The sequence below is a fragment of the Leptopilina heterotoma genome, unplaced genomic scaffold (genome assembly GCF_015476425.1).
Source record: "Leptopilina heterotoma isolate Lh14 unplaced genomic scaffold, ASM1547642v1 Lhet_299, whole genome shotgun sequence".
Classification (NCBI taxonomy): domain Eukaryota; kingdom Metazoa; phylum Arthropoda; class Insecta; order Hymenoptera; family Figitidae; genus Leptopilina; species Leptopilina heterotoma.
In genome coordinates this window covers 370,541-393,829 of record NW_025111002.1, presented here as the reverse complement: position 1 = coordinate 393,829, position 23,289 = coordinate 370,541, and the positions used below count along the sequence as shown (strand labels likewise).

The 23,289-nt window shown below is 29.5% G+C and overlaps 4 protein-coding genes across 4 annotated transcripts in view; 1 reads left to right on the top strand and 3 right to left on the bottom strand.

Moving 5' to 3' along the window:
- LOC122504474 (zinc finger protein 608) overlaps nucleotides 1-12,222 on the bottom strand; it is a 30,061-nt gene extending 17,839 nt beyond the window's left edge. The window contains exon 1 of the mRNA XM_043615599.1: nucleotides 10,790-12,222. The gene's annotated coding sequence lies outside the window, so the exon portion shown is untranslated. The remainder of the gene's footprint in view (nucleotides 1-10,789) is intronic.
- A 2,025-nt stretch (nucleotides 12,223-14,247) lies between these two features.
- Nucleotides 14,248-15,575, top strand: LOC122504472 (protein C1orf43 homolog). The gene is made up of 4 exons (XM_043615597.1): nucleotides 14,248-14,488; nucleotides 14,566-14,722; nucleotides 14,867-15,086; nucleotides 15,285-15,575. Exons 1-4 carry the CDS (start codon nucleotides 14,330-14,332, stop codon nucleotides 15,475-15,477), a joined length of 729 nt encoding a protein of 242 aa, XP_043471532.1. The 5' UTR covers nucleotides 14,248-14,329; the 3' UTR covers nucleotides 15,478-15,575.
- A 159-nt stretch (nucleotides 15,576-15,734) lies between these two features.
- LOC122504468 (putative uncharacterized protein DDB_G0282133) lies at nucleotides 15,735-20,009 on the bottom strand. The gene is made up of 7 exons (XM_043615593.1): nucleotides 19,540-20,009; nucleotides 19,323-19,459; nucleotides 18,600-19,261; nucleotides 17,716-18,478; nucleotides 17,315-17,453; nucleotides 16,993-17,151; nucleotides 15,735-16,913 (listed from the first exon to the last, which is right to left on the bottom strand). The coding sequence occupies exons 1-7, from the start codon at nucleotides 19,723-19,725 to the stop codon at nucleotides 15,813-15,815; spliced, it is 3,147 nt and encodes a 1,048-aa protein (XP_043471528.1). The 5' UTR covers nucleotides 19,726-20,009; the 3' UTR covers nucleotides 15,735-15,812.
- A 1,576-nt stretch (nucleotides 20,010-21,585) lies between these two features.
- Nucleotides 21,586-22,988, bottom strand: LOC122504473 (NADH dehydrogenase [ubiquinone] 1 alpha subcomplex subunit 5). The gene is made up of 3 exons (XM_043615598.1): nucleotides 22,772-22,988; nucleotides 22,065-22,226; nucleotides 21,586-21,857 (listed from the first exon to the last, which is right to left on the bottom strand). The coding sequence occupies exons 1-3, from the start codon at nucleotides 22,790-22,792 to the stop codon at nucleotides 21,684-21,686; spliced, it is 357 nt and encodes a 118-aa protein (XP_043471533.1). The 5' UTR covers nucleotides 22,793-22,988; the 3' UTR covers nucleotides 21,586-21,683.
- Between the last annotated feature and the right edge of the window lie 301 nt (nucleotides 22,989-23,289).

Sequence of the window (23,289 nt, the reverse complement as noted above, 5' to 3'; positions counted from 1 at the left end):
CTCGCGCGAAGCATGAAGGTTATACAAGGCAACTTCGGTTCAACTCGGAAGTGATCGGGGAAGTCCGCCATACTTTTCGTACTGTTACGAAATACTGTTACGCCATACTGTTAGTAATTTCTATAAGAGAAGATGAATATAACTAATAATTTTTGGCATTCTGTATACTTTCATATTCAAATACTCATTTTTTAAAATAAATATACTAATTTTTATTCTTTAAATATTGTACAATGATAAATTCATAATATATTTTCTTAAATACTGAAATAATAATTCAAAAACTGACACATTTTCCCTAAATTGATAAATTTTATTTTAAATGTTCATATTATTATGAAGATATCAAATAATACTATGTTTTTCTTTCAGTGTGTTTATTAGATAACAAAAATCAAAAAATTATAATCATCGAAAAGTTTAATTGAAAGATTGATTATCCATTTGACACAAAAGTACCGCAAGAGTTTGAGCTTTTATTTAAGCAAATTTCCATATCGATAAAAAACTACAATTTTTTTTGTTTTGGAAATTAAATGAAATAAAAATTTAAACATTTTCTGTCAAATCTCCATTATTTTCAATCTTTTAAGAAAAGAATCTGACGGACAGTCAAAATAAAAGTTGGTCCAATGTCATAATTTCGTAATTTAAAAGACAAATTTGTTTTGGTTAAAAGGCAAAGAATTTAATTTTGAACATTTAAAATGATTGAAAGTTGCATTTGAATAAAAATTACAATTTTCTGCCAATAAGAACACACTAAAAAAAAAGTTTTACTTTCAGCCTCTTTTTGAGGCTGAATTTAAGATGTAAACGGAGTCAGCCCCGTTAAACAAGGACAGACTTATGTGAAATACATGGGCTGAATTTAAGGTGTAAACGGAGTCAGACTTTTTTTTTCTGTGAAACATTTGTTAAATTTTAGATTATATTACTTGAATCATTTATTATTGACAAACAATTATAATTTTTTATTTAAATATATAACTTTCAATCGTTTTAAATCGTCAAAATTAAATTTTTCGCACTTCCACCAAAACAAATTTAAAATTTGTCTTTTAAAATACGAAATTATAACATTGAACCAACTTTTGTTCCGATTGTTTGTCTGATTTTTCTTTAACTTTTCAATGACATTAACTATGACATTCTAATATTCGATATTTTGAGTTTTGGGAAAAATTTATGCTCCTCTGCGGACAAAAAAATTGTCTATTCTAGTTCATTCAATTGCTATAATATGGATAGCAATTATTGTTGGCTAATAATTACGTCTCCCAACTAATTTTTTTTCTGCATCAGTGTAAACTTGCTCCTGAGAGATTGTAAGTTAAAATAATAAGGATTATCAGTTGAAATAAAAATAGTCGTAAAAAATTAAGTTTGGTTCACAATGTCTGAGCTAAAGTAATGAAACAAAATATTTTGTGTAACACCTGCAAGAAAAGTGCTACTTTACTTTAATGTAAATGCAGCAGAAAGTTGTAAATTCCTGTACTTTGAAAAGTGTGCAAGAAAGTATACTTTCCCGCACACTTTTCTGCAAAGCATAGTATACTATGTACACTATAGTATATTGATGTACTATAACTGTTTCAAATGGTGTTTTTTTTATACACAGGTGTTACACAATGCACAGGGTGCACCTCGTACGAAAGAAGCTTTTCTTACGAGTTTGATTACTCGTTTCACTCGATCAGCAAACTTCAAACTCATCGGAAAACAGCTTCTTTCTGTACTTGGTGCACAATGTACTATTATAGTGTTGTAAAAGTATAAAACACGTCGGTGAAGTTTGCAACGTTTATGATCAACGATTGAAAGGAAAAAATTATTTTTTTACCAAAATGAATAAAATTTTTTGTTTACAAATATTTCTTTTTGTAAATTATTATTAAAAAAACTAACCAAAATATTTTCTATAGAAAAATGAATTAAAATTTGTTAAAAAAAATATTATTCCTTTTAAATCGTTGATTAAAAACGTTGTAAACTTCACCAACGTTATAAAACTATGTAGATTGCTTTCATCAATAGACAAAGAGAAAAGATTTTTCAAGTTGTTTTTTTGTTTTTCTGAACGCAACTTCAAACTGTTTAAAAAGTGAAATTTAATAACAAATAGAAAAGAGAAAAATCCTCAAAATTAGAAAGGAAAACTGTAGTTCCCATATGTAAGAGGAAAAAATGCTGCAAAAAGAAGAGAAATCCTCCAAAAATGAAAAACATTTTTTTTTCGGTGAACTTGGTGGAATAAAATTCAATACGGATATTAACTGGTGCACGACTTTATATTGTGTAACTGATTTAAACAATGTGTATTATAATTTATAAGTTGAGGATAACACAAAGATAAAAAGTTGTTTAATTTCTGTTGTGGATAATTTATGTGCATTTCATCAGCGTATATCCGCTGATTCAATCAACTACAAACTTATAGCTGCGAATCAGAGACGTTTCTTTGATTCAAATTATAACTAAATAAACCACCACCTTGACCAGTGTTTCTAAATACACAGAAAAATCTCTGCAGGAATCAAGACGTCATAAACCAAAATGGTTGTTGACAGCGGGAGAAGATTTGGGGTATTAAATCGTCATTGGCTTCCATTTTAAAACCTGCGTAATCGCAGTTCTAGTTTAGCACTTTCTTTCGACAATGGCATTTTATTTAATATTTATTTATTATTATATTATATTACTATTATTATTATTTTATATTCTAAAAAAAGGCATGAGTGAGAAATCTCGAATTTAAATCAGCCATATTAAATTTCTAAAAGTTGATTCAAGATTGGAAATTAGCAATAGCAAGAATATTTCAGTAATTAATAACAGACCATATTGGGATCTGAAATCACGTGAAACTGACCCACCCCTTAGCCTTTTTGTGGCAACCATCTTGGATTTTATCTTTTTCTTGAACGTATATCAGAAAGAGACGAAACGAAAGATGGCTACCACAACAAGGCTCTCACTAGATGGCGTATCGTAGTATTTCAGATCCCAATACTTGGGGCCAATTTCACCAATTTTGATTAATAATTAATCAAAGATTAAAGCCGCTATAACTGCATTCACTATTGGCCAGTTAAGGATTTAATCATTGATTAACTGTTAATAATCAGAGTTGGTGAAATTAGCCCTTAAAAATTTTAATCTTCCTCTCATTCGGCCAAGCATGGCAAAATTCAAATTGCTCCAACTAGGCGAAAAAAAAATCAGATCGAAATAAAAAAATGTATTTGTGTATTGTGAAAGTTAAACCAAAACTCAAAGTTGTACTTTGTTTGCTTTATACACTGTAAAAAATAAAAAAATGTTATAACTTGAATTTGTAAAATTACATAGAAAAATTTCTGTAATTTCACAACTTTCAGTTTAACGATAATACACTTCTTGAGGTTAGAAGTAAAACTGAATTTGTAACTTTACAACATTCATAGTGGGAAGTATACATGGCGCTGTAGTAATACAGAATTCAATTGCTACACTGAAAAAAAAGTGCTGTTGAATCAAATATCTCCATGCTATTGAATTCCCCGTCATTGATTCAATGACACATTTATTAATCGAAAAGTATATTGCTTAAAATGAAAAAATGAAACTGTTTAAATTAAAAGTACGGTACTGTAGAATTAATGATATTGTGCAAATTGTTTCTATAGTTCATCTATATATAGCAACAGAATAATTTATTGCTTCTTTGACATTATTCATTTGAAGCATCTAATAGGTAAATTTGAAGAAAATGCGTGTAAATTTAAATCAAATGAAAAACTGTTTGCTCTAAAGAAGCGCGCTCTGAAAACGAAAGCATATGCTTTCGTTTCAATGAGTGGTGCTATTGCGGACTGCCTATAGCATATGCTATAAAATTAAGAACACTATGTTTTGAGACATTGACAGGTACTAAATTTATTGAAATACTTACCCACATATATTTATATGTTTATTAAACCTGTCGTTTTTGCGATTCCAATATAAAAAAGTATTATTTAAATTCTTTTAATTAATTAATGACTAGTTAAATATAAATTCCCTTATATACGCGAAAAATCTCGAGCACGGTATTTAACCACAAAGTTAGTGCCCAACGTTGAGAAGCGGATGTATTACATTGCAGCGCGGCGGTTCTCGTCTATCACGGAAGTTAAGCGTCGTTGGTCGCGGTTACTAAATGGATGGGTGACCGCTTGGGAATAGCCGTATTTTTCTGACTAAAAAAGATAAGTGTGTTTGAATGTGTATGTGTGTGTGTGTTTAGCCGTTGGGAAAAATGAAAATAATAATAAAGATGTATATGTTAGTGTGAAAAATTGAAAAAAAGATGTGTATAAAAAGTGTTGTGTTAATAAGGTGTGAGAATTAATTATAGTATATAAAAAACATGTGAACCAAAATTCCCTTTTTTCAATTTATCGTTGGTATATATTTAACCACATAAAAGAATTGAATTAACAGTATGGTGTTATTCAATCGATAGCAACAACTAAAAAAATTAAGAGTACAAATTTTTGAATCATAAAAATGATGCACGGAAAAAATAAGTTCAGCAGATTTTACGAAACTAATTTCGCACTAGCGGATATTTAAGATTCCTAGACGAAGTTTTTCAAAAACCCAGAAACTTTCACTACTTTAAGCAGAACAATTGTCGAGAAACTGCAACCAGTGTTGTAATTTATAAAACAAGCTTGAATGAAGAAATGTTTCGTATTTTCTGGTGAACATTTTATCAGAAAATGGTAAAAATGTTTCGTGCAATCTAAAAACGCGTGGTTTGAGTTTCCACTTCGCTGTCTATCGTGAATTCTCGAACACAAAGTTTCGTAAAATTCTATACGGGGTGTACCAAAAGTCGCGTTATAAATAGATATGTTGAAGCTTGTCTCGTCGCGTCGGTATTAACTTGTCTGCTGTATATAGATATAATATGTGGAAGGAAAAAGAGAACTGCTTTACCTGCCGGTAACATTTGGATAATTGTTTTCTTTTACGTATTTCACATTTCATTGTTCCAAATTCGTAACATTTTTTATGTGCTTTTGTAATCCAAACTTTTAATTATTATTAATTTCTTTTAATTTACAGTCCAATAAATTTTATAGTTTATCATAATATTTACCGATGACAATATATATATTAATTTCTCAAGTTTTAACTGTTATTACTTCAAATTTTAGACAATTTAATATAAACATTTTTTGAGTTTGAATTTAATTTTGAAAATTTTTTGTCAATTTATTTATAATTTAAAATTAAGAATAAAATTATTTTCTAAAAATTGAAAAATTTTATAGAGATTTTATAACTAATTATAATCAAAAAATGTTATTTTAAAAACCATAAAATATTTTGTATAACTTTTAAAAAAATGATTTTTTTTAAAAATTAATATTCAGTATATTGACATTTCTCACAAGCGCAGTTTTAATCTCCTCAGTTAGTATATAAAGAAACTCAATTCTTTCATCTACAAGTGCGAGTTATATTGTATGTGCGTTGCGTCAGAATTCGTTTATATGTATGCGTATTTCCGTTAAGTTAGTGTCAGAATAAAATAAGCCAATCCAAACGAACCATTGCGTTGTAGAGTACAGTCACATGTGTCGAACCAATCATCTATCTCCTATAGAAGACGAGAAAAAATGGTCTTGAGAGCTCATTGGTACATTAAGAAATTCTTTTTTCTGCTTTATTCGTTTTTTTCTCCATGAATATTTTTTTCCGTGGCGCATGCGCTTCAGGCTAAACATTTTACAAAACTCTTGAATTAGAACGTCCAACCGATCATTTGTGAATTCCATAGAATTTTTTTTTGAGTTTTCGAGAAACGCAGTCATCATATATTACTATTGATTCTGTTTTATCTTATACTAAACTCCTCTCCGTATCCGCTATTCCAAAATTAGTTTCGTAAAATGTACTAAATTAATTTTTTCCGTGTGCTTTTAAATTTAAAAGTTATAGTCATTGACTCAAAAGCATATACTGTTAAATTAAAAAATTTTGTTTATTGATTCAAAAGGATTCACCTTCGAATTAACATAGTATGCTGTCAATTTGAGAAATATGCTTTTGTTTCAAAGAAAGTGATACTATCGAATCATTAGAATCGGTGCTTTCAAAACAACAGCATATACGTTAGGCAGCCCGTTATGACACTATTCAATGAATCAAACCCATATGTCATTGATTCAACAGCATTTTTTTCTCCGTGTACAGTGTCTCATTACATTGGAAGTAGGTAATATTTTGGACCCCCTTGCAATATGTAGCAAGTTTAAAAGTTTATAAAGCAAAATGTAAAAGTACAAAAAGTTGTAAAGCTGCTAAAATCTATGTACTATTTCAACATAAGTTATAAAAATGTTACAGTTTATTATTTTTCTGACATTTTATGTATTTAATTTAGGGGTTAGGTTGCCATATTTATTCATTTCGCGACGGGTAAGGAAGGGATTTCTCAAGATGGTTAATTTGTCCCTCTGTTAGAGAAATGGCACGAATATCTGTCAATGGTGAATTTGAACATTTAGATTGTTATCCAATAGCTAACTCTCAAATATGAACGATTTGTCCCTCCAGATGTTTAGTCCAATACTCCAGTTTTCTCAGTGTAAACTTTTCAAGTAAATACTTCGAAGTTTGCAAGTAAATATTTAATAAATTTTTAGGAAAGTTTCGGTGCTGTGTGGGGCTGTTCCATATACTTTTTATTAGAAAATATAAGAAAGTCCTAGAATTATTCTAGTACTAGCATGGGCCGTACTAGTACTAGAATAATTCTAGGACTTTCTTATATTTTCTAATAAAAAGTATATGGAACAGCCTTGTATTTTGTGTCCTATCCAAAAGTCAAGCACTGTCAAGGAAGGATTCACGTACTTTTTTTCCGGGTATGAATATCATAATTATTATATAGTATGTAAAAAATGTTATTGTTAATGTTTAAAAAGAATAAATTGTTACTATTTTGACAACTCTTTAAATTTGAAAGATAAAAAAAGTTTACTAACTTGAATTAGTGACTGACTTTTTGCTTTTAAATAATGATTAAAACTAATGAATTAGTAGAAATTAGTATTTATTAGTAAAATTTACTAGTTCAAAAGCAAAAAGTCAGTCACTAATTTCAAATTAATAAACATTTTTACTAATTCAAATTTAAAGAGAAGTAATAAGTATTTAATTATCTTATCAATTTATATATTTTATTTTAAAATATCATTAATATATTATATGAAAGCATGGATTTTCCAAATTTCTACCAATAATTGTAGTATTACAACTCTTTAATGTAAAAATGAATTGTAATTTATTGTTCAGTTACCAAAAGTACATGTAAATATAATCATAACCTGCAAAATTACAATAAATTGTAATTTTACATTTTACGATGTACACTTACATAACCTCTCAAAGCCGTATTAGAAGTTCTTTCTGTTGATATACAAATTTTGGCTGACTTATGTCTCTTCCACAGTAAGTAGGTAAGATTTCGGACCCACATTGAAAGTTGTAAAGTTACAAGAAAAATTTTTTACAATGTAGACATTCAATTAATTACAAAAACGGCCTGTTTCACACACATTTAGGTTAGAATATCTCAAAATCCTGACGTGATGGAACAATTTCCAAGGTCATTTTGGGATTCAGTGTAAAAAATTGCGTTATAAAAAAATATTTTGGTTTGTGAGTTTGTCAAAATCCAAACTTTTGTAGGCCTGTGTAATTAAGATATTTTTATCTAAACATTTTTTTTTTATTCTTGCATCAACAAAAACATTGGTAACTTTAAATTCATTAAAAAAATGTTCTGGGCATTTTTTTCCTCTAAATCTTTGAAAATTTTTGTTGATTCTTTTCGATTTCACACAAAAAAAGTATTATTTTCAACCCTCAACGCGTCGACCTATTACAACTTTTATTAAAATTCTGATTTATGGACTATTAGATCTACCCTATTTAAAACACACAAACAACAAAAAATTAAATAGTTTTATACTGTTATTTTCAGTTTTTAATGATCCTAAATTTCTAAACATTGAAATGAACGAAATTTACCTATTTATTTCTTTCTCAATCGAGTTTATTGAAAGTTTGAGTTTAAGGAAGAATCAGACAAACAATCGGAACAAAAGTTAGTCCAATGTTATAATTTCGTATTTTAAAAGAAAAGGTCAAATTAAATTTTAAATTCCTTTTTTGGTGGAAGCGTAAGGAATTTCATTTTCAAGTCTACATTTTGAGCAATTTAAAGTTATATATTTAAATAAAAATTATAATTGTTTGTCAATAATAAAATAAATCAAGTAAAATAACCTAAAATTTTACCAATTTTTTTTTATTGACAGAAAATTGTAATTTTTATTCAAATGCAACATTCAATTCTTTGTCTTTTCGCCAAAACAAATTTAAAATTTGTCTTTTAAATGACCAAATTATGACATTGGACCAACTTTTATTTTGACTGTCCATCAGATTCTTCCTTAAGATGGCGAAAATGCTCGGATAAAATGATTTACAGTTCGAATAATAATTTAAGATGCACACTTTATTAAATTCAAATAGCCACATTGCATATTTACTTATCAATTAATACTTTTATATATTATGTATTATATAAATTTTGTTCTGGGTAGTTTAGAAACTACGTCACACTCCAAAGGGTGGGTGAGGGAGGGGGGGGGGGGGGGGGTCTAGGTGTCTAATGAATTGTGAATAATAATTTTATTTGTGTTTGAAACATGTGATAGGGATCAAAAATTAGTTTAAAAATAGCGCCCAACACTTGAGCTTTTTGATACCTAAATAAATTGTCAACATTTTTTTTTAAATATTAGCCTTGCGCGGACAAACAGTGGAAATATTTTCATAATATCGTCAAAACATAAAATAAAAAATGGGTTTTTAAGGCGTTGAATTGTTGAATTGCAATGTTCTCATTCTATATATGATTTTAATTTGAGATTCTTGGAAAACTGTATCTCAATCGTTTATTAAATTTGTTGAAAACTTGTTTTATACAAAAATTAATGTCAATTTCAGTACAGAAAAGAGGTTGCTAAAGTTGGAGTTGATGTTCAGCATTAAAAATTTTTTTTTTTTATTTTTAATTACATAGAAAATTTTAACATTTCACTTGTTTCATTCACTTAGAAAGTCAAATTTTTTAAACATTACATTAACATTAATCTTAAATGTTGAGAAAAATATTAAGTAAGTAATTTTTTCGGTTTCGTGAAAAAAATATTTTTCGATGCTCAGCGTTTTAATGCTCCAACTTTAGGGACATTAGGTAAATAGAAAATATTTCGCGAAAATGTCCATAAAATGTAGGGAGTGCTCAATTTAATGTACAAGTATAAGAAGAATATATACAACACAGCTATTGAAATTTAATGTACAACTAGAAAACCAATTTATAAAACAGTTATTACTTAAGTTATTATAATTAAGTTATTTGTTAATTTAAAATGTTTTCCCAAATTTTTATTAATTTTGGTTATGGTCTGTTTTGAAAACTAATTTAGGCTTTCTAATGATTTTGCAAAATTACAGCTATTGTTATTAAAAAAAAAAAAACGAAATGTGAATCTTAATTGTAGTAGACAAACTTTTTGTAAATTTCTGCTTTTAAACTTAAACATGAAGTATTTTCTTCAGTCATGCTAAATAAAGTCACAACTTTATGTTTGTTTTACAAAAAAAAAAGTATTTTTAACGAAAAAAGAATGTTGAGGTTGTACGCATCCAGCTCATTAGAGACTAGAATGCTATATCCAATGAAATTGTTTGGAGAAATTATTTTTGCTGGTCAGCTGTAGTTATTCTGTGAAGATCAGAATAGATGGTTGTCTTTAACAAATTTATTGAATTGCGCTCCAGAGTCCAACCAATAGTGTTATATATATATATATATATATATATATATATATATATATATATATATATATATATATTTAAATAATTTACTTGAAATTAATGTAGCTATAGAATTTTTTGATAACTTTTTCTACATTAATTTTGTCAAATTTCAAGCCAACATAATTATTAGTAACTTAAATAACATATTAAAAATTCTAATTTTGTTTGGCATCAAGTCGAAACACCCATAAGACACCATTACGATGAAGTGCAGGAATCTTTTCCTATAACTTGTATAGTAGATTTCATATTGATTTTTCTCAAGTTTAAAATTTCTTGTATTATTACTTGTTGTCACATTGGATACTAAAATAAATAAGAATACATCTTTCACACACTAGTGTGTAAGTGATGTAAAAAGTATGCAATTGAGTAGTGGAATGGTCGGAAAGGAAGGTGGTTAATGGAGAGCGAAAAACGAAAGCAGAGCCTATGTTCGTTAAAGAGTCTCTGTAACTCAACATAGATCATGGAGAGGTGTTGTCGTCCTCGTCGTTGTCATCACTATAGCGCGTGCGCAAAGAATTTGGTTGATGAGAATACATATATACGTATATCCGACCAAACTAAAGTTTATTTAACATATATAAGCCCTTAATAAAAAGCGCTTTAAGTAAATAAGAAAATTAATTTCAGTATCTTATTATTATTATTATTCTTATGTTAAATGTTGTTAAATGTTTTTGTTATATAAATGCCAACTTGTAAACTTTATTGCTAAAATCATATTTTAGGGTTTGTTGTATCATATTATAAATGAAAACTTTTTCAAATGGAACAAGATGAAATTTGTCAAATTTCTTTTTGAAAATAAGAGGAAGAATGAATCCATTATAAAAGTCTTGTTACTCACCATCATGCACATTTGAGCGTCACACTTGGTTCACAGTTTCATCTTTAGTCTCCCATTAGAAATATGCATCAGACAGTAGTTGAGTAATCCACATAAGTGTATGGTAATCCACAGTATAAAAGTAATCCACAAAAGTGTAGTAATCCTCAATAGCACATTAATCCAAGTATAGTAATATAATGCACGAATATCACTCACACATAGGTAAAAATCAGGTTTTGCTGCGACGCACTCTAGTACACATACAAGAAAACATCAGCCAATCACAGATAGAGCTGAACCTTCCTGAACCAAAGAGGAACCTGACATCCACCCTGCCTCTATATCTCTTTGGAAATTTTTCCACTTATGCTACTGCATTCAACTTTCCTCTATTCAAGATATTAAACTTGCTAGATAAACCAAAATAAAAATTGTAACAATCATATCCGGAAGCACCTTTCCGATTTTCCGCACACACCCTTTTTACTAGGTAGCGACGCGCGCGCACACCACTTTCTGTCGCACTATCGCGTAAAGCGGCTTCAACACAGAGACTCACACACGACACAAACACTTTCACACAGAGTTAACCACTACCAACCCAATTACAGGCGCCTAGCCTCTTCTTGCACACGTCAGGACACGACTTACACGACACGCGTGCCTCTACACACCAATACAGTCAATAACTGGTTCTGTGCGAGGCAAACAAAGAACTCGACGACAATTTAGCAATGTTGGTAGCCCAAACCCAAATAAACGAGAAACTACCAATGTCTCGAGAATTCAAAGTTGAGTTTTCGTTGATCACACAGTCTGCGGTCGATCGCGGCTTGTCAGGAGCGCTATCGCGCGTCTCCACTCACCGGTCTCTCTCCTACACACCGTTCTTCTGTCCTCTTCCTCTTGTGAATTTCACTCCAACCCCTCCCCTACACAAACCCTCAATACACTTAAACCTCTCACTCTGTTATTAATGTTCCCATAAGTATGTCTCTCTTTCTCTCTCTTTCTCTCACTATCTTTGGTTCGCTATTCTTTTATTACAATGTAGTTCTTCACAAGTCCACATCTTCAACATTATTCATTGAAAAGTTTTTTGCATGCATTAAATATTTTTTCTTCTCGAATTAGCAATTAGGAGACGCAGAAACGCTTGGCGTCGAGGAGTCTCAGTATAGTTCGATCTCTTTTTCTTAACACAATGTGTCTCACTCCCTCTTTTTTTGTCGGTTCTGACGCCGTAACGGAAATTGTTGTTGATTGCTTGTCTCCAATATCACACAATCCACAAGGTATTCGAAAAATGCAACATTCTAATGCAGATGACAGTTATGTGTTTATCAATTACACAGATTACTTATCTGCTATAAGCTTGTAAAAAAGCCAACACTGACTTACTGTCTATGAACGACACATGGCCGCTACGGGCCTCCGCACAGATCGGAATAACTCGGGTGATTTCGACCATCAGGGGCGAATCAAGAAGTTGGAAACGTTAGAAAAGAAATAATTTTTTCTTCATTTCAATTATAATAATAAATAATATAAAATTACAATACATTATACAATTTAACAACTAAATTTTTTATTATAGTTTATTAATATCTCTTGTTTTCCATTAAAATTTCAAATAATAAAATTTTTCCAGTGACTTTATATTATCTGAAACTATAAAATTGAGACAAGGTAATAGGAACCTTCCTGAAATATTGCGCGAGACAATACTGCTGGAATAATAATAATTGAACATGTTCCCAAAAGCACAAATTAATATTTTGTCCTATCGGTGAAATCCAGGTGCAAATTAAGGTCGGATTTTGACGGTTGGCCCAACTCTATTAACCCGGGTTGAGCTGACTGTCGTCAATATAATTGAAGGATTCCAGCTGTGTAAAAAAAGACGGGTCCAACAACCATCAACATAACTTTGACATATACAGTTGGTTTCAAACATTTGGTAATCCAACTACTGGATTCTGTTGATTCTGACTAAAGTAATAGTAATGGGCAACGTTTTAACTTTTAAAGCTATAGTAAGCTTTGAATATTATTTAAATAATATTGACAGTAATTAAAAGAAGAAATTATAGCGAAAATAAAAATCAATTGTTCATATAAAACTGCATAATAATTAGGTTGCAGAAAATCATATTAAAACAAATTTTAATATATTTACTACAATGTTCATTGTTCATATAATTGATATAATATGGAAGATATATGGTAAAAAAAATAAAAAAAAATGGGACCTCTATTTGGCATTGTACTGCCCATTCTTTAAGGATACGTGCAAGTCGAAGGTATGTATAATAATAGAAAGCAGAAGATATTAAATGCAAGAGAGATGACTTGTTATTACTGTTTCTTTTAGAGTGCAGTCCCATGCTGGTAGAATTGTGGAATAGTGTAATAGATTTGATCAATCAGAATAAGTGTTCAATAAATCCAATGATTTGATTGGTCAAAACTGTTCCACACAGACAGCTTCTGTCATTTTAAGCTGAGTCTCCAATAGGTGCCAATATGCATGTTCAAGTGCCAGTGCCAGTGCCAAACCCATTTAAAATGTATTGGGGATTGGCACTGGCACTGGCACTTGCACCTACATTGGCACCTATTGGAGACTCAGCTTTATGGAGAGTCCACAATATGTGCAAATATGTAGGTAGCAAGTCCAAGTGCAAGTGCGATTCCAGAATGGAAAATGTACATTGGAGTAAGAGAGACAGACTGTGTATCTCTGTCTCTCTTACTCAATTTTCCGTTCTGGACAATTTTTACAGAAGGTGTAAACACAGCCTAATACGGCGCTTGCACACTTCCAGAGATTTTTTGGCGAGCGAGGTCGTGAAAATTCACGTTACTAAATATGATTGGCTTTGACAAAAGTTCATTTATTTTCATGCTGCTTTTAGTAGAGCCAATCATATTTAGTGACGTGAATTTTCACGATCGTGAAAATTCGGTACTCGCCCGAAAATTTGTGTCCTTGTCTATCGCATGCGTCTCGTTCGCGAACGACTTTCGCGAACCTATTGTGCGTTGGACTTTATTATATTTATTTTCTGATTCGATTTATATTCTGCACTTTAATTAATTGAATTATGAATTTAAGGTAAATATATATGCAAAATATGAATTAATCAGACAAGACAAAGGTGAATGCACCCTAATAATGCTCCTGAATTTTAAAGCAGAATAGAAACGTAACCGTCTAATCGTAATCCGTGACCGCAACCGGAAGAATGAGATGGAAAAGGATAGGTATATTGTTTATCCTCCTCCAACTCAAATTCTTATCGTTAACGATTTGCGGTAACAACAATAATTCGGGTTACGTTTCTGCTTTTGGCCTGAGCAGAAAGCGAAACCGAAAGTTGAATTTCATGATAGTAGAAAGGATAGTGATGTGTGACTGTCTCTCTTGCACTTATGAAATTCTGCTTTTAGCTTTTCAACCTTAACAATTGTGTTTACACCTTTAAACAAGGTTGAATTAGAGGTTGTAATTGTTGTAATGACTTTTTTTTTAATTCCTTCTGAGACGAAGAGAATATGTCAAAACAGTTGTCAGGAGTTACGATTGTAATATTTATAGCTGCTGGAGTCCAAACAATATTATTGTTATTTATATTTGCAAAAAGGCAAATAATGCGATTTGCTCTTAGATCTCGAAGAGGTCCCCACGTTCCAATCGGTCATGATACAAGAAAGGTTATATTTTTCATTATTAATTAAATATTTTGTAAACAATTTCATTACTAATTTGACATAAACCGCAATAATTACAGTCATTGAAAAAGGAAATGGAGAGACGAATTGAAGTAATTCCTAAAATACAATACGAGCCACAATTAATTAGTGATCCGAGATATATAATGGTATCTGGAAATCAAGTTCCTCCTCATTATTACAGACTGAAAGCCGTTGATGATATCAAATCATTAGGTAATTGATGTAAACTTAATAAAAATCTCAAGTAGTTTGGAATCTATAATTGTTCTCAGAGAAATTTTATAAAATCACACACTAATATTTAAATGTAAAGGAACAAACATTTTGTGATTGTTATTGTTTGAACTCTATTCACAGAAACAGAAATCAGTCGATACGATAATGGCTTAAAGAGACATCCAACTGAAAATTTAAGAGCATTTTTGCTCTCAACATTAGCTGCACCTTTAAATGGAAGTAGCCAGAGATTAGTTCACCAATTCTGCGATCTTTATGAACAGGCTCGTCACGACCCTACAGAGTTTGGTGATGAAGAATATCAAGTTTATACTCGTTTATTAATGAAATTAACAGATGCGTGAGTTGGTGTTTCTTTTAAGAAATTCATATATATTTCTTTGAAACTTTACTGATGAACAATAAGAAGCTTATAAAAAAATACTGCAATTTTATCAAGTGGATATTGTTCACAAAGACAAGAATAATGTAGAAACTATTTCTTTTCAAATATTATTCACATTCTTGTAATATTTTTCTTTTCATCTGATTTTTCTAGAGCAAGACTTTTAAAATCTTATCCAAGTAGTCGAAAATCGAGTCCAAGTAGAACACCAATAAAAAAAATTACCGATGTTAAAAGAAGCGCACTCGATCCAAGATTACGACACCCGGAGGAACAAATTTTATGTGGTTCAAGACCCAATACGCTAACAGTTTTGTCTTTAGAAAATAGCGAAACTTCAGTCTAGCATTATGTTTATCGTCACATATAATGAACTGTGACGATTTAAGTCTTCTCTACTTTGTAAATATATGAAAATAAATTATTCTTTTTTAGAAAAAAGAATTACACAGTATTATTTAGTGTGTGTGTGTGTGTGTGTGTGTGTGCTCAGTTTGAAGAAATAAATCATTGAAATTTGTTTTTTGATAACAAGAATTCACAATAGAGGAAGACGTATAAAAAAATTTCATTTTCATAACAACATTTTTAAATATTTAATAAAATAATTAACAAATAACATGTGTTTTTAATATAAAAAATTGAGTACATATGGAAACATTTATGTATATATATATATATCTAAATTATATTTTCCTTATTTCGTTTTTTTTGAAATTCCTCTTCAACTTTTATCATAGCGTCTAATTCATTCTTTCTTTGATTCTCTTTAGCTTCTGCTTCCTTTGAAAGTTTCTCTGCTAATCGTCGCCTTTCAATTTGTCTCACTGTGGATTGAAATGTAAATTTTCTTGGTCTATTAAAAATTTTCTTGTTTATATCCTTTATTACATCATTCATGTAATTATTTTTGTTACTTTCAGCAATATTTTTGTTAGCCATGTTATTTGATGATTGGGGACATTTTATTCTTGTTTCACACGAAACATTCTCACACGATTTTGAAAGCTTTCTGCTAGAATTTATGTTGACATTTTTTTCCGTATTATTAAATGTATTTTCATTGTAATAAGACGTATTCTTAGAGTCTTTATATTTTTTGTATTTAATAATTTGCTGTTGCCTTTTTGTAAATTGCAAATTTGAATTATTAAATGTATCTGGAAGATACATGACATGACCTGCTTTTGAAATTGATGAGAATTGAGGTATTTCCGAAAAGCTGTTTGCTTCAACAGTCTTTTTCTTCTTTTCACCTGTTTCTTCATTCGTGTCTTCTGTGCTAATTAATCGACAAATTTCATCATTGTTATTAATGTAATAATTTTGTAAAGAAGTTGGTGCACTTGAGGATAAAAACCAATTGTCATCTAGAGTGTTTGTTGTTAATGATGGTTTGTCTTCGTGTTGTTGTGGTGTAAATCCAAATACACCAGAAACGGAGTGCTTTAGTTTTTGAAGAGAATCGCAGAGAAGCATTTCTTGTTTTGTTTTAGTTATTGCTGCTGCTGCTGCTGCTGCTGCATAGCAAGAACGAGGAAGGGAGAGTGAAAATACGTGTGGTTGTAATTGAAAAGAATTTTCATGTGGCGAATTGTATAAAGCATCATCACCACTTGACTCATCATCCAAGTCTTGTTGTGGAGTCCAAGTCGTTCTTAAGGGTCTCAAGTCACCACCACCCTCTGCAGATATTCCAGAGTCTCCAGATTTATCATGTGTATTTCGTTGGTATGTAATTAGTAATGGATAAGACTCATCCTTTTGCTCATGAATTGTCACCTATAAATAATTAATGAGAAATTAAATATGTAAATAATAAACTCTGGGGATTTTTAAATTAGTCAAAATAAATGTATACAGGTATTTCATCGCTGACAGCTGAACTCGTTGGTTCAGATGCTTCAGTAAGTAGTTTCCAAGCATCAGATGGAGAAAATCTTGGTATTTCGGGTGGCTTTTTTGGTAACGTTGGCCTCAAACTCAAAGCAATACCCTCTGTTTCACTTTGAATGTTCATCTGAAAAGTTAAAATTATAAATTTTAAAAGGAAATTTTTTTTTAATTTCTTGGTATCGTCGATTTCTTTTTTCAATCAGCTATGTGATTTGATTTTTACTCGTTTTTCAAAACATATTCCAAAAACAACTTGTTTATACACATGTATAAAGATTGGTATTCACCTCGTCGTTTTCCAAGTTATTCGATTTAAAAAAATTCCCGTTGGTTTGCCTTTGCTGTTGATAATCTTGATTAAATTCTTCGGCATTGTCCATACCAAAATAGAATGTTTTTATTCTTGAATAATTAAAAATTGGAAATCTATAAAACAATTGGAAAATATTTTTAAAAAAACAAGCAGAACAGAAAAGAATTGCATTAATATTAAACAAATATAACGAATAAATAATTATTGTATTGTGTGTAAGTCGGCCATAGTTCGAAATGTATGCAATTAATCTTAATAGACGAATGACGAAATAGAATTTAATAAATATGAAACTTTCAAGTTTTTCCTTAAATGGCCTACTTACACGTATAGGTATACTTTTCTTTAAAAAAAATCTAAAAAATGTAGTCATACGTATTTGTGCTTTGATTCAAGTAGCTACTACTGCTTTTTGATTCAGCTCCTGTTTGAGAAATTTCTTTTTGTATACTTGATGATGAATTTTTGTCCCTTTTTGAAAGTGGGTTTTTATTACTTATTACATAGCTTCCACTTAAAATATCATCATCTTTCCGACATAAACCTTTAGGATTTTCCGCAATATTCTTCTTGTTTTTGATGGAGGGTATATTAAAACAATTATTTTCTTCTTCTGATCCTTCATTTCTAATGCAGCTCTCTTTACTTAAAAAGTCAACAAAATATCTGCTTTCCTTGATACATTTATTCGCTTCATTTGTACTTGAATAAGTTTCACTCTTGTTCAATTTATTCTCTTTTTCATCAATATCGATTTTCGTATGATCATTAGTCGACTTTTGAATAGTTAAATAATTTTCATCATTTAATAATTTAATATCATTTATTTCCCTATGTAATGAAGTGCTTTTAGGTTTTTTCAATTGATGCAAATTATTATTATCATTATACGATTTTAAAATATACGACTGATGATTTGTCATCAAATCTTGAATTTTGTCAAGATTTTCAGTGTTTAAGGAAAGTAAATTGGAAAATGTGTTATTGACCGATTTCTGATTTTGCGTTTCCATGAAATTTGTTATTTCACTTTTATTCCTCTCGTCATTAATGAAAACTGAGTTTTCCCTTTGGTTTTGAGAAATTTTTGATGATAAATTATCTTGTTGTAGACTATTGAACTGAGGTTGATTTTTCTCTAAATTGGAAATAAATTCTTAAATATTATAGTAATTTTAGGTAAAAAAAAAAGAATGATGTAATAAATCATTTTACTGGTGTAGTATTTATAAATAATAAAATCAAGTAAAAAATCTTACCCCTGTCTTTTTTTATTAAATAGCAAGCTTTTATTTCACTAGAGGAATCTTTTTCGAAGGATTCGTAGTTTATTTTATAGGTTGATTGTATTGGCCGAGATTGGGTATTGTTACTTTGGAGAAAATTTTTATTGTTCCAGTTTAAAAATCTTTTTCTCACACTACTATTGCAACTGTTAATTTCCTCATGGTGCAATACTAGATTTTTCTCTTTTCTTACAGTGTGACGTGTCAAATTATTCTCATCATCATCATCATCATCATCATCATCAATTATTGAAACTTTTATGGAACAGTCATCATTTCCATCAACTTTGTGCTGAGTACAGCGACGCAAAGAGCATAAAGAGCAAGTGACTTGAGAATTTTTAGATTGTTCACGAGATTTAAAAAGGCGAGATTTTTTGGGAGATTGAGAAGATTGTACCAAGTGATATTTTACAGAGTATTCATTTTTACTACTTTTCCGTGTCTTTTCTTCATTAAAAACTGCTTTTCTCTTATCTGATGATTGAATTTGAAATTCAGAAAATTTTGAATTACCAGTCACACCGCGCGGTGGTGGTGGGGCCTTGTACTTCTTCTTTGATCGATAACGTATTTCTTGCATTTTTTGACGTGAATTTAATACTTTGAGCATGGCTTCATGTGCCATTAAATACCTGTTGGGAAAAAAGTGAATAACAAAAAAACCTTTTTTATTTATAAGGAGATTCTTAATACCTTAAATCTGGTTCACTTTTATATTTTTTAATTTCTTGATTTGTACAATTTCTTTTTGATATAATTCTGCAATGTCCACATTGAGAACTTGGACGGAATTGACTTTTTTGATTCTCATAATGACAGTGTTTACTAATCTGTTTAATAAAAGAATATAATTGAATTAATCAATATTTAATGTTGTAGGTACATATATGTATGTTTTAGTAAAATTTACCTTATTAGGATCGTGTGTTCTATGAATACTATCATCATAAATGTTGACATCTTGTTCTGTTATTACTTCTCGTAAAACTTTTTCTCCCATTTCTTTTTTTGTATATTGAGAATGAGAAAATCTTGAACTTGATTTCTTAGAAAAGCCATTACATTGATGCTGATAAATACTGCTATTAATTCCCATTCTAGCTTATGTTATTGCTTATTGCTTTATAATGAATCATGTGCGGTGAATTAAAATTTGTTTTAGAACCAACTGGTAATATGAAATATTTAATAGACTTTATATTTGAAAATCTTTTATTATCGTGCTATAAAAAGCAATTTACTTATTATACTGCAGCTGGGAAGAATAGAAGAAGAAATATTTTACTAATAATTAATCTTCAAAATATTTTTTCTTTTTTTCAGTAGGTATGTATATTAGGTACTCTATTATTTAAACATATGTAATCAACAAAAATTTGATGGATATAAAATCATGTGAAAATTGTATTTTTAAAAAATTATAATTTTTATGATCGTAAAAAAATTTATAAAAATGTATTGGAAAATAAATATTCTACTTATTACAAATCAGGATGATTTTATAGGAAAATTATTTTCAATATAGAACAAGAGATTCGCACTTTCACAAGTTGACCTTCTTTCGTAAGATATGCTATATGTATAATAGTCGAAAAAAAACACGTTCATTTTTCTTATACTTTCTAAAAGAAAACACATACCGAAAAATGAAAATTTCTACACATAACTGATAACACAAAACAGCAAGAAAAATGAAGAAACCTTTTTTTATGATTTGATTTAGGAATTTCTTTGCGTATAAGACGCGTATAAGACTTTAAGAGACTATATCAAACTGAAGCAACGGGAGATTGCAACTCATACCACCATAGCCTCTGAATGCAGTGAGGGGTCCGCAATGAGTTCACCTACATATTTTTTTTAACCTGTTTTGTTTAGGTGAGATACATGTAAAATAAAATTATTATAAATATTCTTTTTTTCTGTCAACTTTTTTAAAACATTTATGTATGTGTACGTCCACATGAAAAGGGCCCATTTTGTCGGTTCTAGTTTTTGAGATAATCGCAATTTAGTAATTTTGGAGCAAAATCTTAAATTTTTTTTTATTTTTTATTATCAATCTACATGTTTTGACAAGTCGAATCATGCGGTTTTCATTAATTTATCGATAATTTAACTGTTTGATTTCACTGGTTCTTTCTTTAGAAAAAAGAAAAGGGTCCATTTTGTCGGTCATTTGCAAAAGTAATTCGTATTTTAAAAATGTATGTGTGAAAAAATTTAAAACCTCTTGATTTTTCATCTTTAAGGTGCCCTGGACTGTAAACAATTCTTATCTGAATAACTTCCCAGAAGAACCAGAGATATTGATGTTAGAGTCTTTTTTTCGGAATTGTCGAAATGAAAATTTGGATATTGCGTCAATTTTTTCATAATAGAGACTGTTAAAAAATTTTAAATAAGTTTAATTTCTATTCTTTTTCTTCAAATGACACAATAAAATTGCACCCAATCATTAACCTTGAAAAAAATGGTTTATTAATAAAAAAATAAAAAAAACCGGCCTTTTTAGAAAGGGGCCCAGTTTGTCGAATTTTCGTATTTTGCAAAATGAAGGGGGGGGGGGAGGTTTGGTTTTAAAAATTTAAAACCTATTGGTTTTTCATCTTTAAGGTGCCCTGGACTGGAAACAATTCTTATCTGAATAACTTCCCAGAAGAGCCAGAGATATCACAGTCAATTGGTCTCACAATCTTTAATTCCGTTTTTCTCGAAATGAGATTTTGGCGTTCTAAAGTTTGAAATTCTGTAACTCATCGAATTTTTCACCAAAAAGGCTCCAAGACCACTCAAAATTTTCCAAACTTTGCAAGGAATTCGCCCATATAGATAAGTCCAATAGTGCAAAAATGGGCCCTTTTCATGTGGACGTCCACATATATATTTATAAGAAATAAAATGATTATTACTTGGTCAATTATTTGGGCTCTCTTTTAATTAAATAAGAAGAATGTAACAAATTTATATATTTAATTACTACGTTTCTGTTCTACACATTCGAGTGCTAATAATAATTAATAAATACACAAGTACTGATTAAAATTGCCAAGATCACTTGTGAGGGGGCCATTCCCATTGATTTTTTGGTTCTTGTTGAATAAGAGGCTGCCATGGTTTATATTCTAGCATTTTTCGTGCCAATACTAATTCATTTTGTGCTTGAATTATTAGTTCCTCAACTTGTCCACATTCAATTTTATTTTCAATGCTATCTACATTGGAGTTCTAAAATATATTTTTTATAATTAGTTATTATTTGCAATATACGAAAAAGACTTTGTAGAAAAACAAAAAAAAATTGACCTATATACGTATAGACTTGAAATTATAATTAAAAATCACAAAACAATTGCAATAGAAGCACTGGATTGTTAAATTTTTATACTAATGGGTAAATATTTTTATATATTAATAAACAAAAGAGTGACTTACGTCTTTAACAATTGCTGCCCGATTTCTAATAAGTTTTTCTGTTGTTGTTCTATAGGCATAGTCTTGTGGTAGTTTATCAAGAGCACGAAGAATTTTGCCATACAAAATATTCAATAGGCGATGTGGATCTTGTGCAACTAAAATCCCAGTTAAACCGGTTGTCTGAAAACATTTAAAAATAAATAATTAATCTAAATGATATTTTAAGACATTTATGTGACGCAAGAAGAATTAAAGTTACATATTTTTTTTTATTATTATATAAAAATTTAAATTTTAAAAGATTAGCTTTAATTAAATGTTTTAGTATATTAAATTATATTAAAACTTTAAAGAAAGAAAAATTATATAGTCTAATTTATGTAGGATAAATTTTAAAAAAATTTCATTTTCTACATATTGTGAAACAAATTTATAAAGCCTATATATACAATTTGTGAGGAAATAAAGAATTTCAAGTCTGTATATTATATATCAAATTTTTTGAGGTTAGAAAAGTTGAAAATATTTACAACTTTATATGAATTATCTGCGTTTATTATTAATTGTTCAGCGAGAAATGTGTCCAAAATGCGATAAACAAAAAAGAAAAGAACATTTTTTACAATAAAATCTATGTTTATCTAAGAATATAAAGAATAGTTATGTACGCATTGTCGATAAAATTTTGTCAAAATCTTGTAAATTTTAAACGAAATATTTATTACCTTCTTTAAAACGTTAGACATACTTTTTTCCACAAACTGTATTTTAAGAGAAAATTATATATTATTTTATAAAAGAAAAAAATTTAAATTGGTAACTCTTTTTTATGAAATATATATTTCTGTATCAGCTTAAAGCTAATTTACATTAGATTCAAAAGGATTAAAGGTGCAATTCATAGGGCAACTAGTGTGAGATGGTGTTTGGTGTACTGATCAATCAATCATCAACATGTGACTGCTGCACAATTAATATGTGTGCAGCAAATTCGTGATTTCGTGATTTCGTGAGCAGTTTTTGATTTTTAGGGTACAATTCCCTGGTGAGTATATCATGAGATTGAAAAAGATAGTTAAAATCGCCTTCACACACCAAGTTGTAAAGGTATTTCTGCATTAGCTTGAAAATGAATTTGTTTCGTCTAATTCAAAGTAATTGCACATTCTGCATATAAATTCACTTTAAATTATTAAATTCAAAGTAAATTATTGTAAATTTATATGCAGCAGAATGTAAATGA

Coding starts and splice junctions, on each gene's coding strand:
- LOC122504473 (XM_043615598.1), bottom strand. CDS start 22,792: ATGTCTAACGTTTTAAAGAAG. Junction 22,227..22,771: donor TGTCTAACGTTTTAAAGAAG/GTAATAAATATT, acceptor AAATGTTTTCAG/ACAACCGGTTTAACTGGGAT. Junction 21,858..22,064: donor GGGCAGCAATTGTTAAAGAC/GTAAGTCACTCT, acceptor AATATATTTTAG/AACTCCAATGTAGATAGCAT.
- LOC122504472 (XM_043615597.1), top strand. CDS start 14,330: ATGTCAAAACAGTTGTCAGGAGTTACGATTGTAATATTTATAGCTGCT. Junction 14,489..14,565: donor TCGGTCATGATACAAGAAAG/GTTATATTTTTC, acceptor CAATAATTACAG/TCATTGAAAAAGGAAATGGA. Junction 15,087..15,284: donor TTAATGAAATTAACAGATGC/GTGAGTTGGTGT, acceptor TGATTTTTCTAG/AGCAAGACTTTTAAAATCTT.
- LOC122504468 (XM_043615593.1), bottom strand. CDS start 19,725: ATGGGAATTAATAGCAGTATTTATCAGCATCAATGTAATGGCTTTTCT. Junction 17,454..17,715: donor TTGAATCAAAGCACAAATAC/GTATGACTACAT, acceptor ATTGTTTTATAG/ATTTCCAATTTTTAATTATT. Junction 16,914..16,992: donor CTGTCAGCGATGAAATACCT/GTATACATTTAT, acceptor AATTATTTATAG/GTGACAATTCATGAGCAAAA.